Source organism: Peromyscus eremicus, chromosome 2, assembly GCF_949786415.1.
Source record: "Peromyscus eremicus chromosome 2, PerEre_H2_v1, whole genome shotgun sequence".
NCBI classification, from domain to species: Eukaryota; Metazoa; Chordata; class Mammalia; order Rodentia; family Cricetidae; genus Peromyscus; species Peromyscus eremicus.
The window spans coordinates 129,439,914-129,458,001 of NC_081417.1; the positions used below are offsets into that span (position 1 = coordinate 129,439,914).

General features: G+C 42.5%; 1 protein-coding gene across 2 annotated transcripts in view; it reads left to right on the top strand.

Moving 5' to 3' along the window:
• Positions 1-18,088, top strand: part of Tesk2 (testis associated actin remodelling kinase 2) — a 104,287-nt gene that overhangs the window by 61,005 nt on the left and 25,194 nt on the right. For both annotated transcript variants that reach the window (XM_059254804.1, XM_059254805.1), the window contains exon 4: positions 9,408-9,456. In XM_059254804.1, coding sequence (XP_059110787.1) covers positions 9,408-9,456 — 49 coding nt within the window. The remainder of the gene's footprint in view (positions 1-9,407; positions 9,457-18,088) is intronic.

Here is an 18,088-nt window from a genome sequence, read left to right on the forward strand (position 1 = left end):
GGATGCCAGATCTCATTACAAATGGTTGTGAGCCACCATGTGGTTGCTGGGAATTGAACTCAGGTCCTCTGGAAGAACAGCCAGTGCTCTTAACCTCTGAGCCATCTCTCCAGCCCTACGAATGTTTTTTTAAGGGTTAAATGAAGTAATCTATATGAAGTTTGTGTTTGACACCTCCTTTTTTTTTTTTTTTTTTTTTTTTGAGTCAGGGTCTTGCTATGTAGCCTATGCTGGGCTTGAAGTTTGTCTTAGGGTTTCTATTGCTGTAAAGAGACACCATGACCATGGCAACTCTTACAAAGAAAACATTTAATTGGGGTGGCTTACAGTTCAGAGGTTCAGTCCATTATCATCATGGTGGGACATGGCAACATGCAGGCAGACATGGTGCTGGAAAGGTAGCTGCTACATGTCGATATGCAGGCAACCAGAAATAGACTGTCTCACTGAGCATGGCTTGATCATATAGGAGACCTCCACAGTGACACACTTCTCCAACAAGACTATACCTATTCCGACAAGGCCACACCTCCTAATAGTGCTACTCCTTTGGGGTCCATTTTCTTTCAAACCACCACATTCCACTCCTTGGCCCCCAAAGGCTTGTAGCCATATCATGATGCAAAAATGCATTCTGTCTAATTTCAAATGTCCCTATAGTCTGTAACAGTCTCAAACTTACTTAAAAGTCTAAAATTCAAAGTCTCTGAGATTCATGCAATTTCTTTTTTTTTTTTTTTGGTTTTTCGAGACAGGGTTTCTCTGTGTAGCTTTGCGCCTTTCCTGGAACTCACTTGGTAGTCCAGGCTGGCCTCGAACTCACAGAGATCCGCCTGGCTCTGCCTCCCGAGTGCTGGGATTAAAGGCGTGCGCCACCACCGCCCGGCTGATTCATGCAATTTCTTAACTGTAATCCCCTGTAAAATCAAAATAAAAAACAGATCACATACTTACAACATATAATGGCACAGGATATACATTACCATTCCAAAACATAGGGAAGGGAGTATAGTGAGGAAATACTGGACCAAAGCAAGACAGAATACCAGCTGGGCAATTCCAAACTCTGCATCTCTGTGTTTGATGTCAAAGCACTCTTCAGATCTCCAACTCCTTTCAGCTTTGTTGACTGCAACACACTTTTTTCTCTTGGACTGGTTCCAGTCCCTCTTAGCAGCTCTCCTTGGCAGGTATCCTAAGGCTCTGGCATCTTCAACATCTTGGGATCTCCAAGGCAATCCAAGCTTCAACTTCACAGCTTCACACAATGACCTCTCTAGGCCTTCATTCAGGGACACCCCTGACATATGCCTCTGACATATGCCTGGCCTCAGTGGCTTTCCTTAGTCGTGGGGCCAAATTCCATAGCCCCCTTCTTCTATCCTTAACTTTAGAACCATGTGGCCAAAGCTGCCAAGTTCTGCTGCTTACTGAGGCTGGAACATGGCCCTATCATTCAATTACATCTTCACCAACTTTCTTGTTTTTGATAGTTAGACTAGGCTGACCTCAAACTCAGAGATCCGCCAGCCTCTGCCTTCTGAGCACTGGAATTAAAGGTGTGCACCACTACACTCAGCTCTAAGCTTTTCTTTAGTTCCTTTTCACAGGTTGGAAACTTAGCTGGGTGGAAGCTTGCCCTGAGGTTACCACTCCCTCTATTTCACTTCTTAATCTGTTTATCTCCTTGAACACAGGATTTATTAGCTCTGGTCTACTTTCTGTTGTCCCATTTCTCAATCTGTACTTTTTTTTTTTGAGACAAGTTTTCTCTATTTAATAGCTCTGGCTTCCTGGAACTCAATTTGTAGAGCAGGCTGGCCTCGAAATCACAGAGATTCCACCTGCCTCTGCCTCTGGAGTGCTGGGATTAAAGGCATATGCCACCTACGTTTTGTATTTTTATTTGCTCAACTTGCTCCTCTTCATTATAAATCTTTGTCAGAGTTACCACTAATAACCACCTGACAGAGTACTCTACTAGGCTGTTTTGAGATTTCCTCTTTAATCCAAAACTCTTCACTTTAGCTTCAGGCAGACTTTTTGGGTGAGGGCAAAAAAGCCACATTCTTCGCCAAAATATCACAAGACTGGTCTCTAGGCCACATATTAATATTCTCCTCTGAAATCTCTTGAGCCACTCCCCCCCCCCCCGAACTCCCCCCCAGTTCAAATCACTCTTTGAACCACTGTCTCCCATGTTCCTACTAGTATGGCCAATTAAGCAGTGCTTAAAGCATTCCACTGCTTTCCTAACTCGAACTTCCAAAGTCCATATTTCTCCAATCAAAAACATGGTCTGGACTATCACAGTAATACCCCAGTCCTAGGTTCCAACTTCTGTCTTAGTTAGGGTTCCTACTGCTGTGAAGAGACACCATAACCACAGCAACTCTTATAAAGGAGAGCATTTAATGAGGCAGCTCACTGATAGTTCAGAGGTTCAGTCTGTTATCATCATGGTGGGATATGGCAGCATGCAGGCAGACATGGTGCTGGAGAAGTAGCTGAAAGTCCTATTTCTTGCAGGCAACAGGAAGTAGTCTGAGGCACTGGATGTGGATTGAGCATATATGAGACCTCAAAGCCCACCTCCACAATGACACACTTCCTCCAACAACACTACGCCTACTCTATAAGGTCACACCTCCTAAGAGTGCCACTTCCTTTGGGGGCCATTTTCTTTCAAACCACCACAAAGTTGAAGCCGTCCTTCCTCCACCTCCTGAATACTAGGGTAACAGGCATGGACCCCCATCCTTTGTTTGTGTTTGACATATCCTTAAGTGTTCAACAAATGTTCTGTATCAGCATGGTTCTTGTCTGAATTCCTTGAGGAAAGGTTCATCAAGTCTGTTTCTGTAGCTCTTTTATTCCCTTTGTCTGGCTTTGTCAATGAAAAAAAAAAAATAGTTCTGGGGATACTACTAAATAGCTTAGCGGTTTGATCCCCAGCACCACAAAAAAGTTACATGATACATACAGGCTAGATTGAAGTTTTCTTTTTCTGTATAATTTCCTATTTTGGTGCCTGTGTTTTTATGGTATTATTTTATTTACTTATTTGTTCATTTATTTTGTGAGGCGTTGTCTTCTAGTGAGAGACTTTGTCTCAAAGGAATGGATAGCTTTTCTGTGGCTGACACCTGAGGTTATCTTCTGGCCTCCGTGTGCACTTGTATACACTGGCACCCAAACACACATGTGCTCATATATACATAAATATACACACACATACTTGTACATACAGGCAAATCCTGGACAGAGAGGGTTGAGGGTAGTGGCAGACATCTGTAATCCCAGTATTTGAGATATGAAGGGAGGAAGATTGTGAATTTGAGGTCAGTCTTTGCACACACCACCCCCATGGTGATGAACAGGAAAGAAGCTAGACTGAGCCACCTCTGCTGAGTATCACCTATGTGAGGTTCAGCCAGTTTTCCTTATGAATACTCATATCTAGGACCTTGCACAACCAGTTTTCCGTGATGTAATATATCCAGAGCACATTTGAACTGTGTAGTAAAGCTTTACCTAAGGATATTACTGCCTTTTTATAGGTCTAGAGTCATAGTTTCTTTGGAGACTTGAGATCTGTGCCCTCTTTTACCTCTTCCTCTTCCTCCTTTTTCTTTACTTTTTGTTTTGTTTTTTGAGACAGGGTTTCTGTTTAGCCCTGGCTTCTTTTTTGTGGACCAGGTTGGCCTTGAATTCAGAGATCCACTTGTTCTGCTGGAATTAAAAATAGGGGCTGGAGAGATGGCTCAGGAGTTAAGAGCACTTGGTGCTCTTGCAGAAGACCAGAGTCCAATTCCCATCAAGAAGGCTTACGATTGTAACTCCAGTGCTAGTGCATCTGATGCCCTCTTCTGGCTTCTGTGGGCATCATGCACACTTGTGGTACACAGACCTAGATGTAGGCAAAACACCCATATGCAGAGCATAAAAAAATTAAACTTTTTAAAATAAAAAAATAGCATGTCAGGTTGAAACCTTTTCATGTTGTACCATTCTCTTTTTGCTTTTTTAAAAATAGCTTTATTTAGTCATTGACAGTTTCATACATGTATATAATATATTTTGATCATATTTCCCCCCTCTACATTATATCATTGTGACAATGATTCTTGTGTTTGTATTTTCCTTCTCTGAGAACTGTATTTAGAAGGACCACCTTGTAAATTTAGGGCAACCCTCCTCATCTCCTCCACCTGTTTCTTTCTACTGGGTATTGAACCTAGAACTAACTCTACTGTTGAGATCATATTCCTAGTCCATTTCTTGTTTTAAAGTAAATTGAGTAGGAATGTTAACCACCCCCAAATTTCAACTTTTTTTTCCTTGGAGAAAAAAGTTTCTTTATGTTCAGCCCAGGCTGGTCTTGAATGTCATGATCTTGCTGCTTTTGCCTTTTACATATTGAGATTATAGGCAAGCACCACCATGCCTGGCATGCAGTTTTAATTCTGTCTGTAACATTCATTCCCCTTGCTTTACATCATTTATAGTTTCTGGGGATTAGAGTTTGCATATCTCTTGGGGGCTATTAGTCATCTACTACATTATCTCATTAGGAAAACATTTTTGAGCATATTCCCCTGTGCTACTATTAATTCATGATTAAATATTAGTAAAGCTTGGGCTGGAGAGGTGACTCAGTGGTTAAGAGTGCTTGCTGCTCCTGTAGAAGACCTGGCTTTGGTGAGCTCACATGGAAGTTCACAGCTGTCTCTAATTCCAGTTCCAGGGATTCAACACCTGCTTTTGACCTCTACAGGCTCCTGCATACATATGGTGCACACATATAACATGTAGGCACACATACTTACACATAAAACAATTGTTAAAATACTATTAAAGCTAAATTTCTCTTTTTTTTACATAAAAGTTTTAATTTTCCTGCAATAACTCTAACAGATGATCTTGGTCCCTTCCCCTACTGGAGGCTTATAGGGCCTAGGAAAGGTCTTGTCTTGGAATAAGAATTTTAAATTTTAATTAAATTTGGTAATTATTTACTGAACACTAACAATGAACCAGGCTACTGGTCTAGGTTGGGTTAATTACTGTAGTGAACGAGATCTTCTAATCTTTTTTTTTTTTAAAAGATTTATTTATTATGTATACAGTGTTTTGTCTGCATGTATGACTACAGGCCAGAAGAGGGCACCAGATCTTGTTACAGATGGTTGTGAGCCACCATGTGGTTGCTGGGAATTGAATTCAGGTCCTCTGGAAGAACAGTCAGTGCTCTTAACCTCTGAGCCATCTCTCCAGCCCCCCCCCTTTTTTTTTTTTTTGAGCTGAGGATCAAACCCAGGGCCTTGTGCTTGCTAGGCAAGCGCTCTACCACTGAGCTAAATCCCCAACCCCGATCTCCTAGTCTTAAAGGTGTGTTTCTTATTCCTGTCCTGGTGTGGTAAGGTTGGGTGGAAGTACTCCTTTTCTACTAGGACAAAACCTCAGATTTCTCTACTGGGTCTTTGCATCTGCTGATGGATGGAGAAAGCTTAGAGGGTGATGTTAGTTGTTTTGGGATAGGCATGAGTATGGCACAGTCTGTCCATGTACCATGGTGATGACCAAGTGTGGTGAAAACTGGAAATGTCTACAGCAGAAGGAAAAGTGAAGCAGCCTCATGAAGAAGTGGACATTCTTGTCCACTTACAGGATCCCTGACCCAGAGAACCTTGTGACATAGTAAAAGAGCTAGGTATATATAAAACATGAAGTAGAAGGCAGAGCCTGCAAGTTCTTCAATAGAGGCTCCAAAACAGACGTGTGTGTGTGTGTGTGTGTGTGTGTGTGTGTGTGTGTGTGTGTGTGTGTAGAGAAGGTAATTAAAAAAAAATAGTTGGAATTACATCTCTGAATAGATATAATAGCCAGCTTGGAAAGGCAGTTTAGATTGTGTGTGTGGAGGGGAGCACTGGGGATTGAAACTAGGACCTTACATACCAGACTGCATCCCCAGCCCGCTTTTAAAAAGAAATTTATTGTGTATGGGTGTTTTACTTATATGTATGTCTTTGCATCATGTGCACACAGTGCCCATAGAGTCCAGAGAGTGGCCTCGGATCCCCTGGGATTAGAGTTACGGACGGTCCTATGGGGTTGGGAAATGAACCCTGGAACCTCTGGAGAAGCAGCTCATGCTCTTAAGTGCTGAGTATCTCTGAAGCCCCAACATTTCTCTCTTAATTTTATTTTGAGACCTAATCTCAGTAAGTTGTCTAGGATGGCCTTCAAATAACTCTGTTCATTGAATTTACAATCCTCTTGCCTCAGCTTTCTGAGTAGCTGAGATTTCAGGCTAGTGCCCCAAGGTTCAACCAATTCACGGAATTTAATGATGTAATATGTGGCCATGCTCTAGCACACCACTCAAAGAGATTCTCCTGCTTCCACATCCTGACTGAATGTGCCACCACTCCTGGTTTGTTTGTAGATGTTTTTAGTTCTTAACTGAGTTTTTAAGGGTTGGTAGAATTTCTGAAAAACAGGTTTTAGAAATACTTATTCAAGCCGGGCGGTGGTGGCGCACGCCTTTAGTCCCAGCACTAGGGAGGCAGAGCCAGGCGGATCTCTGTGAGTTCGAGGCCAGCCTGGGCTACCAAGTGAGTCCCAGGAAAGGCGCAAAGCTACACAGAGAAACCCTGTCTCGAAAAACCAAAAAAAAAAAAAAAAAAAAGAAATACTTATTCAAGCAACAATGTAAAAGTTTGAGAACTCTGAACATGTGAAGGAGTGGCAAGTTATATAACTACAATAAAGAGAATGCAGGTGGATGTGATAGGAGATACGAGGCTGAGCCGGAACATTCAGACCTTTTGTACTTTTTTGTTTGTTTACTAGTTTCTGTTTTTTGGTCTTTGGAGACAGAAGCTCATGTTGTCAAGGCTGGTCTTAAACTTTCAGTGGACCTGAGAATAACCTTGAACTGTTGTCCTCTGAGTCCACCTCCCAAGGGCTGAGGTTGTAGGTACATGCTACCATGCCCAGCTTTCAGACCTTTGAGTAACACGTTGAGGAATTTGGACTGTAATCAGGTCCTGTTGTAAAGCTTCCAGTAACCAGAAGCTCAGTAAGGAAAGGGGCTGGGTTTTGTTCATCCCTATATCTTTGGATTATTTATTTGTTTTAATTTTTATTTTGTTTAATTTTTATCTATTTTATATGTATATGTGTTTTGCCAGCATGTGTGTATGTATGTGTACCACATGCATGCCTGGTTCCCCTAGAAGTCATAAATAAGGTGTTAGACCTTCCTGAACTTGAGTTACAGATGGTTGTGAGCCACTATATGGGTGCTGGGAACAAAACCCAGGTCCTCTGCAAGAGTAACAAGTGCTCTTAACTACTGGGCCAATTCTCTAGCTCTTTAATTTTTAGTTTTATTTTATGTGTATGAGTGTTTTACCTGTGTGCACGGTGTGTGTGTGTGTGTGTGTGTGTGTGTGTGTGTGTGTGTGTCCAGAAGAGGGCATTGGATCCCTGGGATTGGAGTTACAGATGGCTGTGAGCCGCTATGTGGGTGTTGGGATTTGAACCCAAGTCCTTTGGAAGAGCAGCAAGTGCTCTTAACTTCTGAGCCCAGTTATTTATAACTCTAGCCCTTTTTTTCTTTTTCTTTTTTTTTTTTTTTTTGAGCTGAGGATCGAACCCAGGGCCTTGGGCTTGCTAGGCAAGCACTCTACCACTGAGCTAAATCCCCAGCCCTATTTATTTTGTTAAAAATTTATTTTTAGCCGGGCGGTGGTGGCGCACGCCTTTAACCCCAGCACTTGGGAGGCAGAGCCAGGCGGATCTCTGTGAGTTCAAGGCCAAACTGGGCTACCAAGTGAGTTCCAGGAAAAGGCGCAAAGCTACACAGAAAAACCCTGTCTTGAAAAACAAAAACAAAAAAGAAAAAAAAAAAAAAAGAATTGCCAAGACAACCAAAGGTGGTAGCACATACATTTAATGCCAGCACTTGGGAGGCAGAGGCAGGCAGATCTATGTGAATTTGAGGCCAGACTGGTCTACAAATTGAGTTCTAGAAACTCTGTCTCGAAAAACCAAAATTTAAAAAAAAAAAAAAAAAAAATTGCCAAGCCACTCCTTTTTTTTTTCCCAAACATTTTTCTGGTATTTATTTATTTATTTACCACCACCACCACCACCCCCCACCCCACCACCCCCCGCAGCTGAGGACCGAATCCAGGGCCTTGCGCTTGCTAGGCAAGTGCTCTACCACTGAGCTAAATCCCCAACCCGTCAAGCCACTTTTTTTTTTTTTTTTGGTTTTTCGAGACAGGGTTTCTCTGTGTAGCTTTGTGCCTTTCCTGGAACTCACTTTGGAGACCAGGCTGGCCTCGAACTCACAGAGATCCGCCTGGCTCTGCCTCCCGAGTGCTGGGATTAAAGGCGTGCGCCACCACCGCCCGGCATGCCAAGCCACTCTTAAGTGAAGGTTTCCTATTTTATTATTTTGTTTGTCTCATTTTGTTTTATTTTGGCAATTCTGTGAAAGGGAATCTAGGTGAGTGTTATACCACTGAGCTACAGCCCCAGCCCTCCCATGCTGTTTTAAAGGCTTGCTAGCCTCCCTCTTCACCATTGTATCATTGCCTTTTTACTTCTAGTATGCTACCAGCAGACAGTTAATGAAATTTATCAGTTAGGCATCTTTAAAACTTTTAATTACATAAATTACATTTATGAGACAGACAGTGTACACATGCCATGGTATGTGGAGGTCAGAGGATACTATCTTATTTAGGGTTTCTACTGCTGTGAGGAAACACCATAACCAAAAAGCATCCTGGAAAGGAAGGGGTTTACTTGGCTTATACTTTGCATTGTAGTCCATCATTGTTGGAAGCCAGGACAGGAACTCAAACAAGGCAGGAATTGATACAGAGGCCACGGAGGAGTGCTGCTTACTGGATTGCTCAGCCTGCTTTCTTATAGAACCCAGGACTAGCATCAGCCCATGGATGGCACCACCAACAATGGGCTGGCCCTTCCCCATCTCCACTAATTAAGAAAATGCCTTACAGCCAGATCTTATAGGGACATTTTCTCAACTAAGGTTCTCTCCTTTCATATAACTCTAGCTTGTGTAAAGTGGACGTAAGACTAGCTAGCACAGATACCCAGCAAGAATTGGTTCTCTCTTAACATCATGTAAATCCTAGGGGTTGAATTTAGGTCATTGTGCTTGGTGGCAAGTGTCTTTATATGCTGAGCCATCTTGCTGGCCTCAGTTTAGCATTGTATTCAAGACTGAAATAGTACAGGTACCTCACAAGTGTTGCATTGTCTCCTATGCCTGGGTAACTCAACTAGTTTTTCCATATGGAATTTTGGGATTTTATTCTTATCTTGTTCATTTTGTTTGAAAAAATATCTGTTTTGTTTTTCAGGTTCATGGGTGTGTGTGTACATCAAGGACAGTTGCATGCACTTACAGAGGTACGACTTCCATAGTGTGCTGGAGTACACTTCTTTGCCTTTGTTTCAGCATCTGTGATCTATTTTACTTGTGTATGTAGGTAAAATGCACATGCCATTATAGTTACACCAAAATGCCAGTGTGTTTGTCTGTTGCCTTGGGACAGTAGCCTTAGCTCCTATGCTCTTGTATTCCCTCATAATATTTGGTGAGCAGCCTGAGAACGTGAGTGTCCCAGTGTGAAGTTGGTTCTTGTTTTCTGGATTTCTCCCTTCCAGGTGACTGCAAGCCCTTTCCTGATAACAAATTCCGAGACCACTGGAAAGTGGTTTTGTGATCTGGAATCAACTGCTCTGGTTTCCTGATCCTTCTTCATACTTTTTGGAGCCAGTAATTAAAATGGGTGGGGGCATTGTGATGTGGTCAGCTTGGAGGACAGAGCATCTCTCTCTCTAATAAAGACTTCTTGAATTCAGGTGCCATGTTAGTAGCTGCAGAAAATGCTTGAGTTCTTGGGAACAGATTCCTGGAGTCTAGGTTGAACCTCTCTGGACAGGTCCCATATATGTTCTTTGTTAAGATAGGTCTTGCTGTGTAGCCTCAGCTGGTCTTGAACTGAAATTTCCTCTGCCTCGGTTTCCTGAACGTGCAGCCCCATACCACCACACCAGGACCCACATCTGTATTTTTCTTTTCCAGTATTCTTTTAAAGATTTATTTATGTATTTTATGTATATGGGTGCTTTGTCTGCATGTACACCAGAAGAAGCCATCTGATCCTATCATAGACAGTTGTGAGCTGCCATGTGGGTACTGGGAATTGAACTCAGGACTTCTGGAAGAGCAGCCACTGCCCTAAACCACTGAGCCATCTATCCAGCCCCAAAATAAGTCCCCCCCACAAACAGGGTTTCTCCGTGTAACAGCCCTGGCTGTCCTGGAACTCTCTCTCCTATGAGTTCAGGCTGGCCTTGAACTCATAGAGATCCTGCCTACTTCCTGAGTGCTAGGATTAAAGGCTCTTTCCAGTAATTTTAATTTTTGTATTGTATTATTCATTTGTGTGTGTATGTGTCTGTCTGTCTGTCTGTGTGTCTGTGTCCTCATGTGGGCCACAACTTCAGGTGTAATTCAGAGAACAATTTTCAGGGGTTAGTTCCCTCTTTATACTGTGTGGGTTTGGGGAAATCCAACTCAGATTGTTAGGCAAGGTGACAAGCACCTTTAACCACTGAGCCATCTCACTGGCCTAATCTTTTTTTTTTCCTTTTTATTGTGTGTGTGTGTGTGTACACTATGGCTCAGAGGACAACTTTGTGGAGTCACTTCTTTCCTTCCATCTTTAAATGGATTCCAGGGACTGAATCTCTCTCTCTCTCTCTCTCTCTCTCTCTCTCTCTCTCTCTCTCTCTCTCTCTCTCTGTGTGTGTGTGTGTGTGTGTGTGTGTGTGTGTGTGTGTGTGTGTACAACTTGTGGGAGTCAGTTCTTTTTACATTGGTTCTGGAGATTGAACTGAGGTCATCAAGGCTCGGCGGCAAGTCCCTCTACGTGCTGAGAAATCTACTGCCTCTACCCTGTCTGTACTATTAAAAGTTCACTTAAAGAGAACAACTCAACAAAGGTTGTTCTCTGACCCATATGCGTGCAACAGCACGTGCCTTCCTCCCAATACCAAATAATTTAAGAATTTTTTTCTCCTAGGTGTACCTTTAATCTCAGCACTTGGGAGGCAGAGGCACACAGGTGGATCTCTGTGAGTTCACGGCTAGCCTGGTTTACATATGGAGTTCCAGGATAGCCAGGACTACCTAAAGAGCTCTGTCTCAAAAACAAACTTAAAAAGTCTCCCAAACATCTAGGTCTGACAGTCTTTGTTATAGAATAGTTTCACATTCCTCATCAAGAAGCAATTACCAAAGTGTAAAGTGAAGAAACTTTGGAATCTGCAGGAGTAATGGCTTCCTGTTGACTTGGTGCCTGATAATCGTTCTAATACCTTAAGAAAGAAAGTCCCATGTGCCCTAGGTATGTCCTTTTCTCAGTTACTGAAGGCTAGAATGTACAAGGTCAGGCCAATCCCAGCACTCAGGAGGCAGAGACAGGCCTGGTCTACATAGTGAGTTCCAGGCCAGCCAGGACTACATAGTGAGACCCATCTCAAAAGAAAAAAGAATATAGAATGTTTTGTTTCTTACGTGGCCAGAAGGATGGAAGGAATGCTGAGAAAGTCAAGAACACAACTTTTGACATTTTGATTGCCCAGGTCTGAATCTATTTGAGCCTCTGTATTTTCCTGTGTTAAATGGAGATACCAATAGTTTCTGCAGTAAGGAGCACAGAGAAGAGAAAAGGAACCAAGCTCTGGAGTGTTTTAGCTTAGCAGGCAGGGAGGAAAGACTGAGGGGTGGATGGTGAGGGAGGAAGAAAAGCTCTTGGTCTAGATGGAAAAGGAGTTTCAAGGAGGAGGGAGTAATCAAACTCATGCATTATTTACGAAAATGAGCAGCTAGACCCCGATTCCAGTGTCTTGGTGTACTGTGATATTGCCGGTTGTTTCTTACTTCCCTTGTTTTGTATGGCCTAGTACAAAGTATTCCTCTGTCCTATTTTGCCTTGAGTTGGATGCAAGGCTGCCAGGTTGTCCTGTGTTAGGTTAACTTTGGCAGCAGAAGCACAGGTGTCTTTGAAGTGTGGGGCAGTTCTGGGGAAGGCTCTTGTGACCCATGGTAAAGAAGACTACTAAGAATACTGATTATAATAGCCTCTTTGAGGCCAGGTGGTGGTGGGCATGCCTTTAGTCGTAGCACTTGGGAGGCAGAGGCAGGTGGATCTCTGTGAGTTTGAGGCTAGCCTGGTCTACAGAGAGTTCCAAGACAGCCAGGGAGGTTACACAGAGAAACACTGTTTTGAAAAACAAAAACAAAAAAACAATAAAACAGTAATAAAATGGATGACCTCACTAGGACACTGAGAGTATGAAATAGAAAACGCTCATTTTGCACAGTGCCTTGCATATAATAATTGTGTAATGCATGCTAACTATTGAAACTTGTATTTCTCACAGTGACAAGTCTCTCCTTTGAATTCTGGTGTGCCATTGTTTTTCTTATATTTTCATTGATGTTAAATTTTGAAGAGCTTTTCACTGAATTATAATGTAACAAGATGCACATATATGGAATGTACTGGTCACTAAATTTTTCCAAATGAATATGCTCATAACTAGCAGCCAGATCTAGACAGATTTTCTGTGTATTTTTTTTCTGAGAAGTGGACCTACACATTCTTTAAAGGTTAGCTGGGCATGGTGGCTTCCACCTATAGTCCCAGCACGTGGGAGGTGGAAACAAGAGTAGGTAAGAGTTTGGTCTGGTAGGGTAGTTAATTTGGGAAATTTTTGTTTGTATGGATTGGTGTGTGTTGCTTCTAAGCTGGCTTTGTCTGACTTACTGGAAGTCTTCTATAATCTTTGAGCGTAAGGTGAAAGGAAACTCTATGGGTTCAGTGACCTAACTCATGCATTATTTACGAAAATGAGCAGCTAGACCCCGATTCCAGTGTCTTGGTGTACTGTGATATTGCCGGTTGTTTCTTACTTCCCTTGTTTTGTATGGCCTAGTACAAAGTATTCCTCTGTCCTATTTTGCCTTGAGTTGGATGCAAGGCTGCCAGGTTGTCCTGTGTTAGGTTAACTTTGGCAGCAGAAGCACAGGTGTCTTTGAAGTGTGGGGCAGTTCTGGGGAAGGCTCTTGTGACCCATGGTAAAGAAGACTACTAAGAATACTGATTATAATAGCCTCTTTGAGGCCAGGTGGTGGTGGGCATGCCTTTAGTCGTAGCACTTGGGAGGCAGAGGCAGGTGGATCTCTGTGAGTTTGAGGCTAGCCTGGTCTACAGAGAGTTCCAAGACAGCCAGGGAGGTTACACAGAGAAACACTGTTTTGAAAAACAAAAACAAAAAAACAAAAACACCCCCCAAAAATAGCCTCTTTGATTTAGAGATCCCTAAAGGACTATTGATGGTGAGCACAAATGACAACCTATTAGGGGAGGCCTGGGATTCAGGGGTACAGACCCTAGATTCACCCCAGTACCAACAAAACAAACAAAGTGCCACCATGACAGTAACAAAACTACAAGGAAAGAAGATGTCATTGGTCACATAAACTCACTGAGTGAGTCTACTGTGGGATAGGCACTTTGCTAGACTTGGGTTTAGGATAAAAAAGGACAACTTAGTTAAGGTGGGCAGGGTAGCAAACACCTGTTTCTTATTGGAACCCTTCCTCTTTCAGACAGGTGTGGTAATGCAAGCCTTTAGTCTCAGCACCCAGGAGGCAGGGGCAGGTGTATCTATGAATTCCAGACCAGTGTGATCAACAGCAAATTCGGGCCAGTTAGAATTACATAGCAAGAGTCTGTCTGAAAAAAGAGACGGTTGGGGACACCAGACGAAAGTGTAGAATCCATTCTGACTTTTTCTCATTTCCCAGTCCTGTTGTGCTCTTGTCTTCTGTCGGTCTGTTTACATTTCTTTCCATTTTAACCTCTGTGATCTTAGTCTATGCTTGAGTCCCTAATATTTCGTAGCAAGTTTTCCTGCCTGTATTATTTACTTATTTTTGTCTTTGTTGTTTTGACACAGGGTCTCCCTATGTAGCTCTGTCTGTCCCGGAACTCACTGTGTAAACCAGACTGGTCTGTAACTCAAAGATTCACCTGCCTCTGCCTCCTTAGAGCTGGGAGGAAAGATATGAGTTACTATGCCCAGCTTTCTATTTTTTCTTGACTTCATTTTGGCCTACCCAAATTATCTTCATCTTGTATAACTGATAATTAAGTGATTCTGCTTGAAGTTTGTTTAGCATTCTAGACCATGTATAATCATTTCAGAATATGATCCCTCCTTTATTAGGTGGGCTTTTTTGCTGTCTTCTATTCCCTGACTTATAGGCCTTAGAATGTCTTAATGTCATCTCTTCTACTTTCTAAGCTGTGTCCAGTCCTAGGTTCTTTAATGAAGGACCTATAATAATACCCAGTGCAGCTAGGCCCATAGTATATATTTAAGATATATTCATAGCTGTGTAATGTAGACCAAGTTCTGTGGAAAGCTGAATTAGCCTCTATGTGTGGGGAGGGGAATCTAAAAAGTAGTGTGAGGGGATGGAGAGATGGCTCAGCTGTTAAGGGCACTTACTTTTCTTGAGCAGTTTATAACTCCCCTTCTGGCTTCTGCAGACACTTGCACATATGTGACATACACTCATATAGACATACATACATACACATAAGCAAAAATAAACCTTTACTTATGTCTGTGCACCACATGCATGCCTGGTGCCTGTGGTAGGTAGCCTGTGGTAGGGTGTTGGGTCCCCTGGGACTGGAGTTACCAGTGGGGGACTGAACCCTCATCCTCGGAAGAGACCCCATACTTTCAGTTGATGAGCCATCCCTCTGCACCAATAGTTTGTTTCTCTCACTTAAACTTCTACTTGCAAAATGGACAAATACGTTTCTACAAATACATTTTGACATTTACTTATGGCAAATGTGGCTTATGTGATTTTTTTTTTTTTTTTTTTTTTGCTTTGTTCAGTTAGTTTTTTGTTTGTTTTGTTTTAAGATACATAGCCCTAGCTGTTATGGGCCTTGAATTTGGAGATCCATTTGCCTCTGCCTCCCCAGTGCTGAGATTAAAGGCGTGAAACACCACTGCCCAGTTTCAGAGTACTGAAATTCTAATCAGCCCAATGATGTCTGCAGCCACAGACTCCTTTCAGGGGTTTTCATTCACAAGGTTATTTGTGTGTGAATATGTGTCGATGGGGCCAGTGTTCCCTCCTTCTACCACATTTTTCCTGAGGATCAAACTCAGGTCATCCACCTTGGTAGCAAATCCTTTTACCTCCTGAACCATCCACTGGTTCCATTTTTATCTTAAATTCCTGGTAATTTTATTCATAATTGAGGATTGAACCGAGAGCATGCTAAGCAAAACTATACCACTGAGCTCCAACTCCCCTCTAGCTCTTAAATGACATACTAATCACTGGATTGGGGGGGGGGGTGGGATCCAATAAGAGAAGAAACTTTAAGTCTGCTTCAATTAGTTTAATTAATTTTTTTAACTCTTTGAAGATTTCATACAGTGTATTTGGATTATAGTTACTCCTCACTCCTCCTAGCTCCTTCCAGATTCTCTCCCCATTTCCCCACTCCTTCCAATCTCATGTCTTTTTTTTAGACCATCCATTGACCTTTTTATTGGATTTGACAAAATCTGCATTATTAAAAGACAAATAACAAAATTTGAGTTTATATTGAATTCAACAAGCTCTATAGTCTCTAGAATATTATAAAAGAAATGTCAACAGAGAAAGAAACAGTTACCACATGCAGATGCTCCTGGCCAAGTGGGGAACTAGATCTGCAGGTGAGGTCCGGATGTGAAGCACATGGAAGCCATAGAGGAAGTGCTGTTCACTTACTTGGGTGGAAGGGCTTTCTCTCAGTGGGGAGACTGGAAAGATGGCAGAAATGCAAAGGCATATGTGGAATGGTTTCTCTCATTCCAAATGGTAATAGAGATTTTTGATCATGGCACTAAGACACCCTTGGGGAAAAGAACACCCTAACCAGAGAAGGCTCATGACATAATTCTTGGGTAATATGTACAATTTTTAATAATTTTTAATAACCATATAATTCTAGGTATTGAACCATTACTTAAGTATAGACCTGCCAGGGGCCACACCCTTCAAAGTAAACTGCCTGTTCCTCACCCTAGAAGCCACCCACCTTCAGTAGCTCTTCAGTCAGGAGTGGAAGCTCACCAGCCCTTCCTCTCTCCATGTTAAAATGTTAACTGGCTTGATCTGGACCAGGTCTTGCAGGTAACCACAGTTTCTGTGAACTCACGAGCACAGCACTCCTGTTATGTCCAAAGACACTGTCCAGTCCTTGTGGATTTCTGGTTCTTAAGTCTTGCTACCCGCTTCACTGATGGTCTTGGGAGTGGTAGTGGTGTTATAGATACTGACAGCCCATTTGTTTATTTCTAAATTGTTATTCATGTGTCTGTGTTTATGTATGCCATGTGTGTTAGGGTACCCACAGAACCCAGAAGAAGGCATTGGATCCGTGGAGTTCGAGTTATAGGCCGTTGTGACTCACCTGGCATTGGTGCTGGGACCAAATAAGTCCTCTGGAAGAGAGCAATTAGTGTTCTTAAGAACTGAGTACTCTCCCCTGCTTCCATTATTTAAGTGCATTTCATTGTTTTCATTCAACAGTTTATTGTTGAATTTATACAGGCAAGGAGGCTCATAACTGTAATCTTAGTTCTTGAGAACCTGCAGCTAAAGGATATAATTGTCCTGTTAGTAGCAAAGCTATTCTAATGAGAGACACTCATGCCCCTCCCTATGGCTTTAAGACTATTAAGACAATGGGCCCCCAAGAATTTCATGCTGTGAGAAGGAAATGGCAGAAATCCTGTGCTTCTGCTTGAGGAACTTGTTTCCCAGGAGAGTTTACACAGTTCTGACAACTTCTTAACCACATTGCAGTAGAGACTGGAGCTGAGAGACATTGTGGGTTAGTGATGGGTGCAACCATGCCTTGACCAGGACTGTTTAGTTATGCAGACCTTCTGCCTTCATTTTAAACCTAAATGTCATATTAGGACCAGAAGATGGACTTGAGGAGGCTGGAGTGGGGAGGTGGAGGTGGGGGTGAAGTGTAGGAGTCATGGAATCTCTCGGCTCCTCTTCCCAGCATGGCCACTTTGAAGAAGTCTCTTTTCTTGGCTTTTCATTGTTTTATTGGCCTATTGAGGACTGGTAACCAATCCTAGGTTGTTCCTGGTAGCTACTGGGGCCTAGGCACTGACCCTAACAACTTTGATAATAGCACCACAGCCAAGCCTGGGTATGTAGTGCATTCCAAATGAGCCCAGGGCTGTAAAACAAAGCCCTATTTCAAAAACAAAATTTAAAAAAATTATTGTTTATTTCCTAGAATACCAGATTAGAATGTTCAGAAACACTTGGTCCCTACCACCAGATTTTCACTGTGATTAGGAGTAGAAACACATTCAGGAGGGGTTGGGGATTTAGCTCAGTGGTAGAGCGCTTGCTTGCAAGGCGTGGGTTCGGTCCTCAGCTCTGAAAAAAAAAAAAAAAAAAAGAAATACATTCAGGATATAGAAGTAACACTAAGTAAGAGATGAGGTATCAGGAAATGCTTCCCAAAATAAAGGCCCCAGCTGGGCTTGAAGGGTGAATAAAAATTGCATGGGGGAATAAAGGCATATGAGAAAGCAGAGCAAATGAAATATTTAAATATTCTGCATGTATTGTGGGTTAGTAAAAGCTATTTTGTAGCCAGAACTAATGTCCCCTTTTTCTTGATTCCTCTCAAGCAGGCTCTGATGAGTCTCTTGGAGGGGAGGTTGTACAGAGGAAAACAGGCCTCAGCGGATGTGCAGATGTATGCTCTCACACTGGCTGTGGATCCTCTAGCTGAGAACAGGAGGCTCCTATGGAGCATAAGCCTCCCACAGGGTGCTCCTGGGGCGCCTGTCCTGGAATTACCCAGGCCAGTAACAAAGCTTTCTTTTCTTCTTTAAAGCAAGCCAGCGGGAT